This window comes from Meles meles, chromosome 8 (assembly GCF_922984935.1).
Source record: "Meles meles chromosome 8, mMelMel3.1 paternal haplotype, whole genome shotgun sequence".
Taxonomy (NCBI): domain Eukaryota; kingdom Metazoa; phylum Chordata; class Mammalia; order Carnivora; family Mustelidae; genus Meles; species Meles meles.
Genome location: NC_060073.1, coordinates 42,188,855 through 42,207,801, shown reverse-complemented (window position 1 = coordinate 42,207,801; position 18,947 = coordinate 42,188,855). Strand labels below are relative to the sequence as shown.

The 18,947-nt window shown below is 42.6% G+C and overlaps 1 protein-coding gene across 2 annotated transcripts in view; it reads left to right on the top strand.

Annotated features, from left to right (window-relative positions):
• NELL1 (neural EGFL like 1) overlaps window positions 1-18,947 on the top strand; it is an 860,623-nt gene that overhangs the window by 3,366 nt on the left and 838,310 nt on the right. For both annotated transcript variants that reach the window (XM_046016014.1, XM_046016013.1), the window contains exon 2: window positions 5,990-6,118. In XM_046016014.1, the coding sequence (XP_045871970.1) occupies window positions 5,990-6,118 (129 nt within the window). The remainder of the gene's footprint in view (window positions 1-5,989; window positions 6,119-18,947) is intronic.

Below are 18,947 nucleotides of genomic sequence, written 5' to 3'. Positions count from 1 at the left end.
CCGGAATAAGAGAGCCATGAACAGAGAGCCCCCCCCCCCCCCCCGCCTGCTGTGATTATGTGTAGTATTTGGCTGACTTGGAACAGGCATAGAGCATGTTCTTCAAGGATATTGCTTTTGGGGAACTTTGCAGGGGGTTCAGGAGTCTGAATCGATCAACTGGTGGTGAAACCCTGCTGTTACATGAGGTCTTGGAACAGCTCTGCAGCATCCCATTCCTGTGTGTTGACCAGGAGAAAAGAGCTGCCATCGCAGACAGTGAGCCCAGATTACATGTGGAGTGAGCCAGGCCCGGGAGGATTTGCTTGGGAGCTTAGGCCCAGGGCCCTGAAGGTGTTCTGCACGGTCTTTGGGCCTGAGCACTGCCTGGCCAGGACAGTGGGGTGGCCAGCAGTAGCAGGTGTCCCGGGAGATTAGGGTGGAGGTTCTGAATCCCAGAGCCAGGCCTCAAGTGCCTCTCCGCCAGTAACACGCTGCCTTCCAGGTTTTAAAGAATGCTTTTTCCCCAGAAGTGTTTTATCCTGCCTAATTCCAGTTTCCAGCTTCAGTCATTTGAAGAGCAGTTGTGGCCAAAGTAGAGAACTTTAATAGGGTTTCCTTGGAAAGGGCAGGAGCTCCATGCTTGGACAAGAAGCAGAAACATTAAAGTAAAGAAAATTATTTTTATGGAACCAACGCTCTCATACTGCATTAGGTTCAGGAGAGGCCATGTAAATGCTACCTTATTAATAGGTTTTCTGATTCCCTAGGCAGTGTGTAAAGTGCTGTCTTTTACACATCCTGCTGTTGGCACAGGACATTTTCATCAGAAAGGAGACCAATTAAAGGGAGAGAAGGAAAGTGTATCTGGAAGCCTAATTGATTTCTCTTGTTCTGTTTTTATAGGATGTTTTCATAACAAGAATAATACAGTTATCCTAAAACCAGGGGATCCCTTTACTTGTGGGCTGTCAAGGAGGAATGAGTAGAGACTTAATAGTTAGATTTCCCCAAGCACAGCCAGAGTGAGCAGCCCTTCCAGGTCAGCTGGGCATGTGGAGGGCTTGGGAGGCAGAGGGACATCTGTCCGTTTTGCACAATTCCAGTGGAGTTGAGGACCAGGGAGCTGTCTTAAGAAAGACAGATGCAGCAAAGCCCAGCTGGGCACCACGTATGTGCTAGGCATGTTCGCATCGCTATCATCAAAACCTTAGGAGGTTGGGAGGCAGTTATGACCATCCTCATTTTACAGAGGAGGGAACCGAGGCTCAGAGAAGTGAAGTGATTTTTCCAGGGGTTTGTAGGGGGAAGAGACAGGAATGAAACTGGCTCTTGGTTTAGTGTCCTTTCCACAACACTTTGTGGATGGAGCATGCTGTGTCCTCATTTGGGGACAGGGATCCAAGGGCACCAATGAGGGTTGTGCTAGTGCTGTAGAATCTGTTCGGGTGCTTTTTAGGCTTGTCTAGTTTGCAGGACTCCTAGTCTGGGAGCACTTTTCTTTTCTTTCTTTTCTTTTTTTTTTAAATTAAATTTCTTATTTTTAAAATTTCTTTTCAGTGTACCAGGATTCATTGTTTATGCACCATACCCAGTGCTCCATGTAATACGTGCCCTCCTTAATACCCACCACCAGACTCACCCAACTTTCTACCCTCCGCCCCTTCAAAACCCTCAGATTGTTTTTCAGAGTCCATAGTCTCTCATGGTTCACCTCCCTGTCCAATTTCCCTTAACTCATCTGGGAGCATTTTAAGGATGTTGATTATAGTGGGTCTTTAGTCCCTGCTTCGGTCAACCGCTGCCCCAATATTATTGCATACCAAACCATCTGGAACTCAGTGGCTTAAAACAACATTTATTTTGGTTCACGTTTCTGTAGGTTGTTCTGTAGGTTGTTCTGTTCCTGTTTTCCTGGTTCATCTAGGTCAGGTTTGGCTGAGCATGGTGCCAAACTCAAGTGGGGTGTCTGCTCCATATGCCTCTGTCTCCTTGGACCAGTGGAGCAATGGGGCCATGTCATGGTGCAGGGGTACCAGACATCAAGCCCTGCCCCAGACATCAAGCATGGTCAGGCCTCTGCTCGCTTAACATTGCTGGCGTCCCAAGCATCCCAGTGATTGAAACAAGTTATATGGCGAGGCTCAAAGTCAAAGGAAACAGAGGCTTACTTTCACTTGAGTGGAAGGAACTGCAAAGCCACACAGCAAAGGGTGTGGCTCTGGGAGGGGTAAAGATTTGAATCCAATAATTCAGTTAACCACAGGTTTTTTTCTCCTAATTTATTTTTTTTTAAATTTTGTTAGCCACTGTATAGAACATCATTAGTTTTTGATGTAATGTTCAATGATTCATTACTTACAACACCCAGTGCTCATCACAGCATGTGCCTTCCTCAATACCCATCACCCTGTTACCCCGTGCCCCTACCCTTCTCCCCTCCGAAGCCCTCAGATTGTTTCCTGGGTGTCCACAGTCTCTCATGGTTCATCTCTGTCTCTGATTTCTCCCCCTTTGGATTTCCTTCCCTTCCCCGGTGGTCCTCTGTGCTATTCCTTATATTCCACATAAGAGTGAAACCATATGATAATTGTCTTTCTCTGCTTGACTTACTTCACTTAGAATCATCCCCTCCAGTTCCATCCATGTCGATGCAAACGGTGGGTATTCATCCTTTCTGATGGCTGAGTACTATTCCCTTGTATATAGGGACCACATCTTCTTTATCCATTCGTCTGTTGAAGGGCATCTCAGCTCCTTCCACAGGTTGACACTTCTCCAAAGAAGACATCCAAATGGCCAACAGACACATGAAAAAGTGCTCAACATCTCTAGCCATCAGTGAAATGCAAATCAAAGCCACAGTGAGATACCACCTCAAACCAGTCAGAATGGCAAAAATGAACAAGTCAGGAAACAACAAGTGTTGGCGAGGATGCGGAGAAAGGGGAACCCTCCTGTGCTGTTGGTGAGAATGCAAGTTGGTGCAGCCACTCATGGCTTGGAGTTTCCTCAGCATGGAGGTTCCTCAAGATGTTAAGAATAGAGCTCTCCTATGACCCAGCAATCATATTACTAGGTATTTACCCCAAAGATACAGATGTAGTAAAAAGAAGGGGCACATGCACCCCAATGTTCATAGCAGCAATATCCTCAACCACAGGTTTTCAAGAACATTTCCTTGGCCTGAATGCCATCCTGTTGTCTGGTGGTATACCTCGCTCGAAATGCACATACCTCAGAGATCATTGTACCAGAGCAGTAAATTATTTAGTTCATTATTTAGGTCCTAAATTCAGGGCTTACCTGCTGTCAGCCCCTGTGTGAGGCACTGGGGCTCCAGGGACACTTATGTCTTCTTGTGTCCAGCTAAGGGCACGTTCCCCAGATCACTTTCCTTATTCCCAGCCAGAGGAAGACAGCTTGGAGGTCCTCTAAGATCCCTCTCGGTTTAATTTCTGCCATCTAAGTGTACAACACGATAGATCAGACTGAAATGTTAGTTCTTCCCTTGCCTTTTCTTTCTTTTTTTTTTTTTTTAAAGATTTTATTTATTTATTTGACAGACAGATCACAAGTAGGCAGAGAGGCAGGCAGAGAGAGAGAGGAGGAAGCAGGCTCCCTGCTGAGCAGAGAGCCCAATGCGGGGCTCGATCCCAGGACCCTGGGATCATGACCTGAGCCAAAGGCAGAGGCTTTAACCCACTGAGCCACCCAGGCGCCCCTTCCCCTGCCTTTTCAAGGTGATCACAGAACTGCTGATATCTGAGTTCACTTGGAGAAAAACATCTCTGGTCTCCACCAGAGGCTCTTGGGCCTATGACTCCGGCTGATGGACACCCATCGGCTCAGTCCTTTGTGTAGAGTAAGTGTTTGATCCGTCTTTGTGAACGGAGTCTGTGTGAGGAATGAACAAGCAGGATGGGAGCTTAAGGGAGATCATGATGTAAAGTGGGAGCATCTCCTTCTACTACTCCTTTTCAACACATACACCTTAAGCCTTCCAGTGATTTCCTGTTGCAGTTAGCATACCCATCTCCTTCCAGTGGCTCAAAAGGCATGCCCTACTCTCTGGCCTCATTTTCTACCACTCTCTCCCTGCCCGTTCTGCTCTAGCCACACTGGCCTTTCTCTGTTCCCCAAATATGCCCAGTCTGATCTTGGTTTGCAGTGGGCGAGAGCCCACTCTCTATCCCTGGAAACCTGTCCCCCCAGATCTGGCCGCTGCCCACCCCTGCGGGCAGTCAGGTTTCAGCTCAAAGGAACCCTCCCCGACTCTTCTTTCTAAAGCCCCACCCAAGTTGCCTTGTATTCCATGACTCCGTTTTATTTCCTGCGTGGCATTTATTGCCATCTTAAATTAGCTTCCCCCCACCCCCCGTCTTCACCGTTTGGCTCAGGAATGTGTGCTCTGTGAGGATATCTCCAGTGCCCAGCACTGTGTTATGTTGTAAGCGCTCGCTAATGCCTGTTGAGAAGTTACTGCATGAATGAATGAATGAATGAATGCAGAATAGTAGAAGGAAGAGCTGTCCTTGAGGAAACTGGTCTCATAACGGGCTGCATTGGGAAGGGGGAGATTGAACCTTCAGTTCAGAGGACAGGGAGAAACCGGACAGAAACTGAGAATGCAGATTATATACCTGCCTTCGGTTTAACCCTTTCGTCTGCCTTGGCGAGCCTTCCTAGCCCAGCGTTCTGTGGCTGTAGCAGCTCCCGTTTTCTTCGTAGGAAAAGAGGGTGTACCAGCTTCCTTCCCCACATCTCTGGGGCCAGGGGTGAAGGCGGGAGGACAGATGACGTTGCAATGGCCCACGATGTCCTGATCATCATTCACTCAGTCTCTCTTGGACACATTGGGTTTCTAGATCTTGCCTCGGCAATTGCATTGCCAGCAGACAGAAGTTGACAGCTGTTGCTGATTAAAACATTTCCGACTGTGCAGTCAGAATTGCACTGCTGAGATGTTAAGTGTAGATAGATGCTGCCCTTATGAATGGCGTACCCACAGCCCCTTCCAGTGAGCTCTAGCCTTATTAATACGTAGAATTGGAAGTCACTTTGCAATCATGTGTGTGTCATTGCACAGAACGCCCCCAGGTGAGAAATGGCCTTCTGCATTTGCCTTTCTCAGATCAGGTGTTGGGGGCTCGTGGCCACGTTTCTCTGCACAAAGGTTCTCCAACAGAGTTGTCTGTTGGAATTTAACTTTCCCTTCAGGAATCTCCTTGGAGGGAAGGAACGCCTCTTGTTTCTTTTTTTTTTTTTGGCCAGCCCCTCTACCACTCCACTCCAGCAGGGACAGGCGTGCTCTGCGGCGTCCTCCTTGGTATCAGGGCGGCTGTGCCTGACGCAGGGGGAGTGGCCCGTGGAGGTGTTCATGGGTGACAGTGGCGTCATGTTTTGCCACTGGATCACTTTCGGAAGCAGGTAGATCAGGGCCATGATCCTGTAGATACCATCCCTGGGTCTGAAAGAATTTGGAAGCCCGATGTTTCTTCATAAGTCACGTGACAGCAAAAGCTACCCTGAGCTGGACCCTTTTGGTGGCGAAACTTGACCTTAAGTGACACGAGGCTGTTATAGTCTTTGTTTAGCCAGCCAGAGGAAAACATCGTACCTCTTGGTCCAGAAATACTATGTTTGGTTATGGGGTCCTGCTTCAGACTTTGCTTAGGGTGTTACATAAAATGTAGCATTTAGGACATAATACCTTTCCATCATATGATACATTCTGAATCTGAAATCTGTTCAGCTCTGAGGGTTTTGGATAAGGGGTCCTCAATCCATAATGAATGGGGGGTGGGGGGGAAGGGACAAAGAAACTCCAATATCACGGGGGCCACAGAGCGAAGACTTGTTCTCCTTTTCCACCCCAGAAGGTAGCCTCTCCACCACTCATCACTGGCCTCCTTGTATTCCCTGCCCCTCCTGGCCTCTGTAATTTCTGTTCTGTTTTGCTGCAACAGTCTGTATTTGAAGCCAAGACAGCTTCTCTGTTCCTTTTCAGTGGTGGGCTTTGGGACGGACCCTGACCAGCAGGTGGATATTATCACCGAGCTCGACCTCGTGAACACCACCCTTGGAGTCACTCAGGTGTCCGGACTGCACAATGCCAGCAAGGCGTATTTATTTCAAGGTAAAGGCCCCTCCTCCTTCGGATGGAGGTAGAACTTGGGGAAGAGGATCTGTCTGGGGAGTGTTCCTGTGGTGTGTGTGTGTGTCTCAGGCTCATCTCCGCTATTTCTCTTGTGTTCCTGTCATAAGTATGTTCGGAAATGTCAACAGGGTTCAGATAACTGAGGGATATTCTGAGATTGGGAGGGGGTCACTAGAGGCATGGCTGTGACGTAGTTGGTTTTTGGCTGTGACACATTTCCTTGGGTATTTTGGTGGGGATCTAAAGTTGAGTGAAATTGCAAAGGTCTTGAAAGCCATTGGCCAGCCATATTATTTTTACAGGATATGTCTTCAACTATTACCCTTATCTTTACCCATAACTATACTATATCTATACCTAGTCTTCTTCATGTATTTTCTCTCCTATTTAATGTGTACATGAGCACAGAGGATGTTTTATGGCTGCATTCTCTTAGGAGTGCAGCTTACTTGGTTCTCAGTTATCAAGGGAGTGTAGTGGGCTTCTTATTTATTTATTTATTTATTATTTAAGAGAGACACAGATAGCAAGAGGGAGCCAAGTAAGAGAGGAGAGGGGGAAGCAGGGAGCCCGATGCGGGGCTTGATCCCAGGACCCTGGGATCATGACCAAACTGAAGGCAGACACTTAACCACCTGAGACCCCCAGGCACCCCGTGCAGTGTGCTGCTTAAAAGCCCGACTGCCTGAGATCAAAGATCAAATTCCAATGCTACCGCTTATTGGCTTTGAGACTTTGGCAATCGTTCAGCCTTACTGTGCCTGCGTCCTCATCTAAAACACTAACGTACCTCTTTCATGGGGATGCTATCAGCAGTAGAGGAGCTAATCCAGCGAAGTGGTTAAAACTGTGTCCTCCCCAGTGAGTCCTAGCCATTAGTACAGAACTCGTGCTGTGTACCATGCAACATACTAATAGCGGGATTGCCAGTATGACAGGTGCAGCCCGTTCTAAAATACAGTGGGCGAAACAGTCACTGCACAAGGAATTATTCAATTTCAATTGCTGTACTTACTAGGAAGGGGATGTATAGGCTGCCAAAACGAGTAGTACAGGGAGATCTGATTGAACCAGTGTGGAGAGACAGTAGTGGTCAGGTAAAGGTTACCTGGAAAATTGATGTGTCGGCAGAGACCTGAGCAATGAATAGCCAGCCTGGTATAGGGAGGGGCGGGAATTCAGAGCACTGTGGGCAGGGAGAATAGTGTGTATGAAGGTCTGAAAGCGGAAACCAATAGAAAGGTGTCTAGTATGGCTAAATGATGGTGAGTGGCTGGAGAGGCAGACAGGGGCTGGGTTACCTTGGACCCTGTAGGCAGAACGGATATTTAGTTGATACCCAGAGGCTTAAACACATTGATGGTTTATGGCCGGTATCTGTTCTGATAGGTGAGAGGCCATGTACACTTGTGAACGATTGTAATTCTTCTCAGTGTAGCATCAGGTCAATCATTTTGTAATCTTTTCTGAGAACAGTGGGGGCCTTTGTGAAGGTTGCTGCAGGGAGTGACCTCATTGGATAGGATAGGGAGGCAGCTAGGGTATTCCTCTGAAAAGTTCTGGCACGGTTCTTTTCAGTCAGCCTTTTGTGAAGACAACAAAAAGGATTATTTTAGGGGCACCTGGGTGGCTCAGTGGGTTAAAGCCTCTGCCTTTGGCTCAGGTCATGATCTCAGGGTCCTGGGATCAAGCCCCATATCGGGCTCTCTGCTCAGCAGGGAGCCTGCTTCCCCCTCTCTCTCCACCTGCCTCTCTGCCTACTTGTGATCTTTTTCTCTCTGTCAAATAAGTAAATAAAAAAATCTAAAATTTAAAAAAAAAAGGATTATTTTAGAATGGCTGGACCAATATTAAGAGCTGAGATTTACATATTTACTCTAGAGATAACTTAGGTCTTATTAATGATATATAATAAATCTACGGATCTTATATGATGATACATAACAAGACCAGGGGTATGCTAATATCCATTTACTCTTACTAAGGAATTGGTGAAGTTTTTAAGCTGGGTATGGTTAAGAGAATACAGATGGAATTACTTTTCTTTTTGCCTTGTACAAGGTCTGCTCAGTTACTATTGAGAGGTCATGCTTCATGAAGGCAGAAGTTATCTCTATTTGGATATATCCCTACATCCCTAGAACCAAGTACCATGCATGGCATGTAGTAGGTGATAACTACACATTTTTAATTGAATTAAAATTTCCTCTGTCTCATGTGCTCCATGAAAGGCTTATTGCCTACTTGACTCACTATTCATTCACTTATTTATTCCACAAGTGTGAGCTTCTTAGGCAAGAATTCTGTTACTTTTTGTGATCTTTGCTTTGGCATCTACCTCTGGGATGTCCAGCAGGCTCCAGCTATGGGGAGGGATTTTCAGCTTCTTTGGTGGAAAGAGTAACTTCATTATGGGAGGTTGACTGAGGAGGACTTTCCCTTAAGGATCCTTGTGATTGCGTTGGGCCTACCTGGATTATCCAGCAGCAATCTCTGCACGTCAGGATCTGTAATTTAATCATAGGCTAAAACCGTTTTGCCATGTAAGGTAACATATTTACATGTTCTGGCAGTTAGGACACGAACATCTTTGGGGAGCCATTATTGTGCTTACCACACCGTCCACCCTCTAGCCCCCAAAGGTTCATGTCTGTCCCACATGTAGGATACATTCACCTCATCCCAATATTCTCCCAAAGTCTCCTTATCCAGTCTCGTCAGATGAAAAATTCCAAATCTGATTTTCTGCATAATCTAAATCAGGTATGACTCTGACTCTGAGTATCATAAATTTGGGGGGGAAACTCCTCTCCATCTATGGATCTGTGACAAGTAGGAAACAGGTCATCTGCTTCCCAAATAAAACAGTGGGACAAGTGTAGGATACCTGTAGTAGGTAGACCTGATAATAGAATGGAAATGGGAAGAAGAAGGGGGCCACCAATCCCAAGGAATTTTGAACTCCAGCAGGGCAAACTGTGTTGGATTTCAGGGTTTGGGAGTAATTCTGTGTGGCCCTTGGCTCTGTCTTCTGGGCTTGTGACTCATTCCTTTGAGTTATTCTTCCTTTTTCAGGCAGAGTAGCATGTGTTTGTTGTTGAATAGTTTTATCAGTCTGTTTCCTGCCTGTAGAATTTTCAAAGTCATCAGCTTTTTCTCATTTCATCTTCTTTCAGTTTCCTTCAGTCCAAGTTGGCAGTATTTCTGCTGTAACATTCTCAGGAACCTTTAGGGTCTCCTGTCCATTGCACAAGAGGTCTTTCTTAAACAGCCCCATCTCTGTTCCTGTCCTGTGCCAAGATGGCCAAGAGGATCCATGAGTCACATACCTGATCTCTCCAGAGAGACCTCTGTGTGATTGAATCTTCCAAACTTGATCCTTCAGAAGCACTAGCAAAAGGTTGATCAGCTACACCTGTGGTTTTCACCTCAGAGCAGAATTTCCTGACAGTGAATCTCCTCATTTTATTGTATTTTGCAGTCTGATAGGCTGAGTTCTCCCATTCCTCAGGCCCTAGTTTCTTCCTGCTCATCAGCTCATCACTCCATCTCTCTATTTCATCTCATCTTTTACTCTAAGCAACAAGGAGAAACCAGACTGCACCTTCAGCACTTTGCTTGTAAATCTCCTCAGCTAAATATCCAAGTTCATCTTTTACAAGTTTTGCTTTCTGTATTATTCCAGGACACAATTTAGCTAAGCTTTTTGTCACTATGTAACAAGGATCCTGTGTCTTCTGTTTCCATTCCTTTTTAGCCCTTGCCAGCAGCATTTTATAATGTCCATGTTTCTACTAATGGTCTGTTCTCAACAATTTAAGTATTCCCTAAGATGATATAGGTTTTCTCTACCATACTGTTACTTCATTTTGAGTTCTCACTAGCAGAGTCTTTAACATCCATATTTCCACTAACAGTTTGTTAGTGGCAGCCAGGGCTTTCTTCAGAATTTTTTCAGCCTCTGCTCATTATTCAATTCCAGAGCCACTTCCATGTTTTTAGTTATTTGTTACAGCAGCATCCCACCTCTAGGTGAAAAAATATGTATTAGTTTCCTCTTTTGCTGTAACAGATTGCCACAAATTGAGTGGCTTGAAACAAAACAAATTTATTATCTTATAGTTTTGGATGTGAGAAGTCCCAAATGACTTTTGGGAGGCTAAAATCAGAGTGTTGGCAGAGCTGTCTTCCTTCTGGAGTCTTTACAGGTATTTAGACCATTTATATTTAATGTCATTATTGACCTGTTTATATTTAAATATATCTTTTTGCTATTTGTTTTCTATTTGTCCTATGTATTCTTTATTCAATTTTTTCCACTCTTTGGCTTCTTTTGGATTAATTCAAGTTTTTTTTTTTTTTTCAATGATTTCATTTAATTTCCTTTGGTGGCTTTTTAGCTATAACTCTGTTTCATTATTTTAGTGGTTGCTTTAGGCTTTACAGTATACATCGTTAAATTATTACAATCCACCTTCAAGTAAGAGTATACAACTTCATGTATATTATAAGAACACTTCAATAGTTTACTTCTTTTCTCCTGGTCATCAATCTATCATCACACATTTTACTTCCCATCCCACATTATTATTTCTGTTTAATCAGTCAGTTATCTTTGAATAGATTTAGATAATAAGAAAATCAATCACATAATTACCCATGTAGTTACTATTTTCTGTTTTTTGGTACCTTGTGTGGATTCTTATTTCCATCTGATATCATTCTCAAGGACTTCCTTCAACATTTCTTGTAGTGCAGGTCTGTTGGTGATGAATTCTTTTGGATTTTGTATGTCTGAAAAAGTATTTTGTTTTCATTTTTTTGCAAGATATTTTTGCTGGGTATGGAATACTGGGTTGACAGTTTTTTTCCCTTTCAGTACTTTAAAGATATTGATTCATTGTCTTCTCATGTACATTGTTTCCAACAAGAAATCTCTGTCACCTTATCTTTGTTCCTCTGTAGGTAATTTTCTTTCTTCTGATTTTAAGACTCTTTTTGTCACTGATTTTGGGTGATTTGATTATGGTGTACCTCGGTGTGGTTCTTTCTTTCTTTTTCTTTTATTTTTTTTTAAAAGATTTTTATTTCTTTATTTGAGAGAGAGAGAGATCACAAGTAAGCAGAGAGGCAGGAAGAGAGAGGGGGAAGCAGGCTCCCCGCTGAGCAGAGAGCCAGATGTGGGGCTCGATCTCAGGACCCTGAGATCATGACCTGAGCTGAAGGCAGAGGCTTAAACCCACTGAGCCATCCAGGTGCCCCTCGGTGTGGTGTTCTTTCTTTCTTTCTTTTTTCTGTGTGAGATCTCTCTCTCTTTTTAATTTGTCAGAGAGAGAGAGAGAGAGAGAGAGAGAAAGCGAGAGAGCACATGCAGGGAGAGTGACAGCCAGAGCAGGCAGAGGGAGAGGGAGAAGCAGACTCTCTGATGAGCAAGGAGCCCGATGTAGGACTCTGATCCTAGGACCCTGAGATCACGACCTGAGCCAAAGGCAGACGCTTAACTGACTGAACCACCCAGGTATCCCTGTGTGAGACCTCTTGCACTTCATCAGATTTGGAAAGAATTTGGCCATTATATCTTTTAAGTATTTTTTTCTGTCCCCATCTCTCTTCTTTAGGGACTCCAATTGCATGTATGTTTGGCTGCTTAAAGTTGTTCCATAGTTTTCAGATATTCTGTTCATTTCAAAAATTATAGTTCATTTTTCTTTCTGTAATATATTTTTTTTTTAAATATAAGTGCGAGGAGTAAGTTTTTTTTTTTTTTTTAATTTTTTTTTTATTTGCCAGAAAGAGAGATCACAAGTAGACAGAGAGGCAGGAAGAGAGAGAGGGAAACAGGCTCACCGCTGAGCAGAGAGCCCGATGTGGGGCTCGATCCCAGGACCCTGAGATCATGACCTGGGCCGAAGGCAGCGGCTTAACCCACTGAGCCACCCAGGCGCCCCTTTCTGTAATATTTTTGATAGTTTCTCTTGTGATACTTTCAAGGTCACTAAAGTTTTCTTCTGTAGTGTCTGCTATTAGTATCATTTAGTGTTTTTTTTGTTGTTGTTGTTAAAAAAATATATCTCATATATTATGGCTTCATCTCTGTAAATTTATTTTGACTCTTAAAAAAATATTCCATGTCTGCTTTTAACTTTTTTGAATAGATGGAATACAGTTATAATAACTGTTGTATTAACTGCTAATTCTATTGTATCAGTGGTGGGTTAATTTTTCTTGATTAATTTTTCTCTTTGTTACTACTTCCTTGCATGTCTGGTAATTTTTGATTGAATGTCAGGCATTGTTATTTTACCTTGTTTAGTGCTGGCTATTTTTGTTTTCTTATAAATATTCATGGTATCTTTCTAGGACACAGTTAAGTTACTGGGAAACAGTTTGATCTTTTTGGATCCTACATATCAGGTTTCTTAGATAGCCCAAAGCGTGCTAATGTTAATAGAGTAGAGCTAATTATTTACTATCACTGAGGGAAGACATTCTATGTGCTCTACCCAAGTCCCTATGAATTGTGAGAGTTTTCAGCTTAAGTGGTAGAAATAGGTAGTATTCTCTTCTGTGTGTATTTTGAGCACTGTTACCTTGTGGGTGCTGGTTCTGTGTTTTTGGGTAGTTTTCTCATGTGCATGTAATCCACTGAGTACTGATCTTGAGGGAGATCTGTATTTTTTTCTCTCTGCTTTTGTCTCCATTTATGTATACTTTCCTGTGTAATATAAGTGACTTGGTCTCCCCTGACTCTCTGCTTCCCCACCTCAACTCAGGGATGTTGCTGGGCTCTGACCTAGCTTGGGACCTCTCCTGGAGCAATAAGCTTGGGTAATTGTAGGGCTCATCTCCCTTATTTTCCATTTTTCAAGGATTACTGCCCTTCAGTAACTGATATCTGATGTCTTGAAAACTCCTGTTTCATTGAGTATTCCTTTTAAATTTAAATTCAGGTTAATTCAAATTCAAATAAAAAATTTGTTTCCTTGCCCATGCTAGCCATATTTCAAGTGCTCAGTTGCTTTATGTGGCTGGGGTTAGTTACTCTGCTGGACTTTGCAGGTCTGAAGAGGCTCTGAGATTTTACTTTTACTATGCCACATTTAATATGGGCAAGCTACAAAATCCCGTCTTTCAGTCGTAATACATGATAGCAACTAGCAAGCTACTTGACTCACTGCCTCAGAGTACTTCCATTTACTCATTGATAAAGTGGGATAATAATAGTATCTGCTATATATGGTTATAGTGAGGATGAAATAAATTAATACATTTAAGTTTTACACCTGTATTTGGTACATGGTGAGCTCTCATTAGATGTGAGTTCATACATTTTTAAGTAATAGGGTATAACTTTGGCCTTTTTCTCCTACGTGTATCATCTGTCTTGTGTGTTATTAGTGTCAGATTTTAACCTGTAGTGGTAGATTGGGATGGCTGGGGAGGGGACAGAAGAGTAGGGCTCAGGACTTTATACGTAACAATTTATATCATCCTCACATCCTTACAGCCAATAAGGTGAGTACTTTTATTGCCCCATTTTATCAATGAGTAAATGAAAGTACCTTGAAGGAATACTTAGGGGTGCTTCGTGGGTATGTCACTTAATGTTCTCAAGCGTCAGATTTGTCATCTGGAAATGGGAAGAATAATACATCGACTGGGTGTAGGGATTCAATGACAGTGTATGAGAAGGCACTGAAAGGTGAAAAGTGTAAAACACAAATTCATTATTCTTTCCTTCATTTATTTTTATTCCTTCTCATATTTCACCATCCTAAGTCCAGCTCTTAGGGAAGGAAAACCTTCATTTCAGTGCTAGCCTGTTAAGATTATATTGATGAATTTAAGTAGAAAGCTTACTTAATTAGCAACACTCCTAAAATACCAACTCCACAGCCTGATAGGATTTATTTGGGGGCTGGCCAGCCTTTTAAGGTTGTTTTTGTTACTGCTGTCCTTGTAGAGTGCAGAGAGTTGAATAAGTAAGATTTTTATTTCCTTCTTACTTGAAACAAATTATATTTTACTGGGGCGGAGAGAATGAATGGCTATGTGTGAGACTGACATAGATCTTCTCTAAGCTGAGAAACATCCTAAATACCAGCTTTAGAGTGTCAAACATCATTTTGGAAAATCTCTGCTTTGCCTTGAATGGGACTCAGAGGTCTGAGGGTTTGGAACTGTACTTCTCTCTGACTGACAGTGCCTTGCTGTTATGTAGTTGGGAGAATGTGTCTGTCCATTGGTGTCTCCTTTATAAAAGTGAATTAAAATATGTTTGAGTGAAGATTCTTTAATGTGTTGCTTTTTTTTTTCCTTCTGTCAGGAAAAATGCTACCTTTCTGGAGGTCTGTTTTAGAAGAGTTTCTAAAGAAAAAAAATAGATGGTATCTTTCAAGTCGTGTGTTTTACGTGACAAGATAGAACGAAGGCTCGTGTGGGATACTTCAGGACGATTGAGGCTTTTATCACTTATTGCATTCTAGGATTAATGCTAGGTGTTGTGGGAGACACAGATGAATAAGGCAGAGATCTTGACCCCAGTGAGGTTACCGTCTAGAAGGGCAGACACGGAATGTCCTTGGACTCTCTCCTGTATGGGGGAGGAGAGCTGTCTTTGTCGTGGATTACGGATAAAATCCCAAGTATGCTGAAGAGAAACTTCTCACTGGATAACTTGGGGAAGGCTCCTTGGAGGAGGTGGCACCTGAAGCTGACCTTGCAAAAATGGACAGGAATTAAATACACCGCTCTTGTGGAATCATTTTCACAAAACAGTACTTGAAGCTTGAGTTATAGTTCTTAATGCTTAGAAAATCTGAATAAGATGGAGTTACCCAAAGGGTTTGTTTAATGCTGATCTTCCACATTTCCTGCCACCCACTATTGCCCAAGTCTGAATTGTTTTTTCTGTTGATTGGATGCGCCTAGTCACTAATTACCTCTGGGAGCATTTACAAGTCAACCTCACTTGGAGTGGAGTGATTTAGTATAACTTTGCATTTAATCAATTAGTGGAGGGATTCAGTTCACATACCAGCGTCTCCCCAATATAGGTTTTTTTTTTTCCTCTTGCCAAAATAAAACTGAAGCAAGCCGTGGCAGTAGAGAGGGTTTTCAAGTTCCCCTCTGGGCAAATTAACACCTGCAGTGGCATAGTCTGGAAAATCCTTCAGTGGCTATGTGACTAAATGTCTATCATAGAGAAAATAAATAATTTCCCCAATATGCACACTTCTAACATCTGCACTGAAATCTGTTTTCTTTGTCATGCTCCTTCTCCCATCAAATAGTACATTAAGGACAGCAGAGATGGAGAGAGACAGCAGAGAATATAAAAAGATAATAATTCTTTTAGAAACTACTATGCATATCTACCAATTCCGGACCTTGGGCAAATTACTTTACCTCTTGGCATGTATTTCCTCTCAGGACATTGAGTAATAATGATAATGTCTATGATACAAGATATTCTTTTTTTTTTTTAAGATTTTATTTATTTAATAAATACAAGATACAAGATATTCTTAAGGGTTAATTTAGGTAAATATATATATATATTTTTTTTAAAGATTTTTTAATTTTTTAAAAGATTTCATTTACTTATTTGACAGACAGAGATCACAAGTAGGCAGAGAGAGAGGAGGAAGCAGGTTCCCTGCTGAGCAGAGAGCCCAATGCGGGGCTCGATCCCAGGACCCTGAGACCATGACTTGAGCTGAAGGCAGAGGCTTTAACCCACTGAACCACCCAGGCGCCCCTAATTTAGATAAATATTAAATTCATTGTAAACAACAAAAAAATTAAATGTTAATCAGTATTATTGCCAAGCATTCAACAAGTATACATTTTTTCATTAACTATGTAGCCGGTATCTACCACTATGTACTAGGTACTTTCCAGTACAAGGAATACAGCAGTAAGCAAATCAGACAATATCTGGCTTTTAAGGGGAAACAGACAATAAGCAAATAAATAAGTATAAAGTAAGTTTGGATAACTTTATTTTTTTAAAATTTTAGATGACTTTCTAACCAAGTTGAAATCAAAAAAGCTGACTTTAAATAATTTATGCATTTATTTTAAAAGATATTTTAGTTATGTATTTGAAAGAGAGAGAGAGAGAGAGCGAGCATGAGCCAGGGGTCGGGATAAAGGGAGAGGGATAGGGACAACCAGATTCTCCACTGAGCCCCTACTTGGGCTCAACTCGGGGCTCGATCCCAGGACTCTGAAATCATGACCTGAGCCTAAGGCAGACACTTAACTGACGAAGCCACCCAGGTGCCTTCAATTTATGCACTTAAATTCAGGAAAATATTTTTGTTTTGTTTTCTTTCAAAGAGTATTTGCAATTACCTACTGTACTTAATTCCTAATGAGGATGGATAACTTGTCTGAACTGATTTTTTTTTTTGAAAAGGAGAGTTATCTCAACTCCTAAACTTTGTCTTTCATCCTTCTCCCAACATTCTTACTTTTGTAATATTTTCATAGAGTATCCTACAGATGAAGAAATAAGATCTAGAGGGTTCCAGGAACTCACATTATCAGTGGTGACGGATATAGGATTTGAACTTGGGTCTATACCTGCAGTCTGTGTGTTAGCCTCCCACTGTACCTCCTGCTTATGTTTCCTTAATGCATGAGAGCAGGAATGAGTACATGAATGCAATCCAATAAAGGGACAGTTTCTCTTAAGAGAAACCAAAGGACGTCTGCTGGAGTATCTTTTGGCAGGTATTGTAAATCCACCAGGACAGATGGTTGTCTCGTCAGTTGGCGAGTTCCATTTAATAGAATTTTATGATTCTTTCCCTTGGCGGGCTGTGCTGAATGGCTGCAGATGAATGCCTGGTAATCTGTTTGGCAGCCCAGACGGAACATGCAAGAAAGTCAGAATGAACCATGGGACTCCTCTTGACTGTGTATCCATTTAAAATGTAGTCTCTGTGGCCTGTTGAGTTTTCTTTTCTTTTTAAAGATTTTATTTATTTATTTGACAGAGAGAGAGAGAGAGAGAGGGAGGGAACACAAGCAGAGGGAATGGGAGAGGGAGAAGCAGGCTTCCTGCTGAGTGGGGAGCCCGATGCAGGGCTCGATCCCAAGACCCTGGGATCATGACCTGAGCCAAAGACAGACGCTGAACGACTGAGCCACCCAGGTGCCCGTGACCAGGATTTTCTTGAGAGAGCACTGTGGGTGAATGAGATGGGCACTCACTGTGGTAGTCTTTGATGAATGCTGTGATTCTTAATTGGGATTTATTTTAACATATTGGGACTAAATTCTTTCCTGTGGGAACACAACTCCAAAATTAGAATGTAAATCAGCGGAAAAATAAGATTTGATATGCAAATATTTTATTTCAGTACAACTTTTCATGGATGCAGCCAGTGCTTGAAGTGGAGCCGACTCCTACCGATAAGTGGGCTGGCTCAGTCCTCGTGCTGACATCCTGGGAAAAAATAAGGCTCGCAAACTGCCCAGCAGCTCAGGGTTGCAGAGTGGGCGCGGGACCACGTGCCTGGGGAAGCAGGTTCTAAAATGGCTTTCCCTTGACTGCTGGATAGTTTACTTCTCCGGGCCTTCGGTCTATTAAGCCATACATTTTTTTTTTTTTTTTTTACTTGATAAGGAGTTATTCTGCAAAACAAAAGAAAAATACATACAAGCATGAAGGAGAATAGAAGCAACAACTGTCACTGTCCCCAGAATCAGTAAATGTTAACATTCTGTCGCATTTGCTTGGAGCTTTAGAAACAGTTACAGAATAAGTTGAAGTTGCTATATTCCCGTCCCAGTTCCTTTCATTTCTCGGCCTCCCTAGAGACCATGCTAACATGGTAGATGAGTACACAGTACGTGTGTGTGTGTGTGTGTGTGTGTGTGTGTGTGTGTGTGTGTCCATATATAAGAAATATAACAGGGAGGGGGTATGTATAGTGGCTAAGTGTACAGCCTCAGGAGCCAGACTGTTCAGATTGAAATCCCTGCTCGATTCTTGCTAGCTATGTAATGTTGGGCAACTTCTTTAACTGCCCTTTGGCTCACTTTTTTTCCATGTGTGATATGGGGATAATAAAGCATCTATCTCATAGGATCGTTCTCTGGGTCAAGTGAGTTGATTCATATAATGTATTAGCACATTATCAGGCATATGGTAAACATTCAGTATGGATCTTTCTGAAACTTATTTCACTTCCCATTGTCCTTTTGAGGACCTGTGGATCTGGTTCATTAGTTTGAACTGCTGCAGAACACCTCAGTGTTCAGTGCCTTTTGATGGAACTTTGGCTTGGTTCAGATTTCTGACAAACAGTATTTTAGTGTGCACTTTTTGTGCATGCCTCCTTGCCCATGGTTCTTAAATTTTTAATATATGTCCCTTTCCATAGAGAGGATTCTTTTTTTTTTCAAAGATTTTATTTATTTATTTGAGAGAGAGAGAGATCACAAGTAGACAGAGAGGCAGGCAGAGAGAGAGGGGGAAGCAGGCTCCCTGCGGAGTGGAGAACCCGATGTGGGGCTCGATCCCAGGACCCTGAGATCATGACCTGAGCTGAAGGCAGTGGATTAACCCACTGAGCCACCTAGGTGCCCCATAGAGAGGATTCTTTAAGGGAATCCTTAATTGTCCAGCAAGCCATTAGTCCAGTCCTGTGGTTGGTTACCTTCAATGATGGAAATAACGCTTTATCGTCAGGCAGCTCATATTATTTTGGGCTATGCTGTCAGATAATTTATTTTTTTATTTTTATTTTTTTTAAGATTTTATTTATTTGACAGAGATCACAAGTAGGCAGAG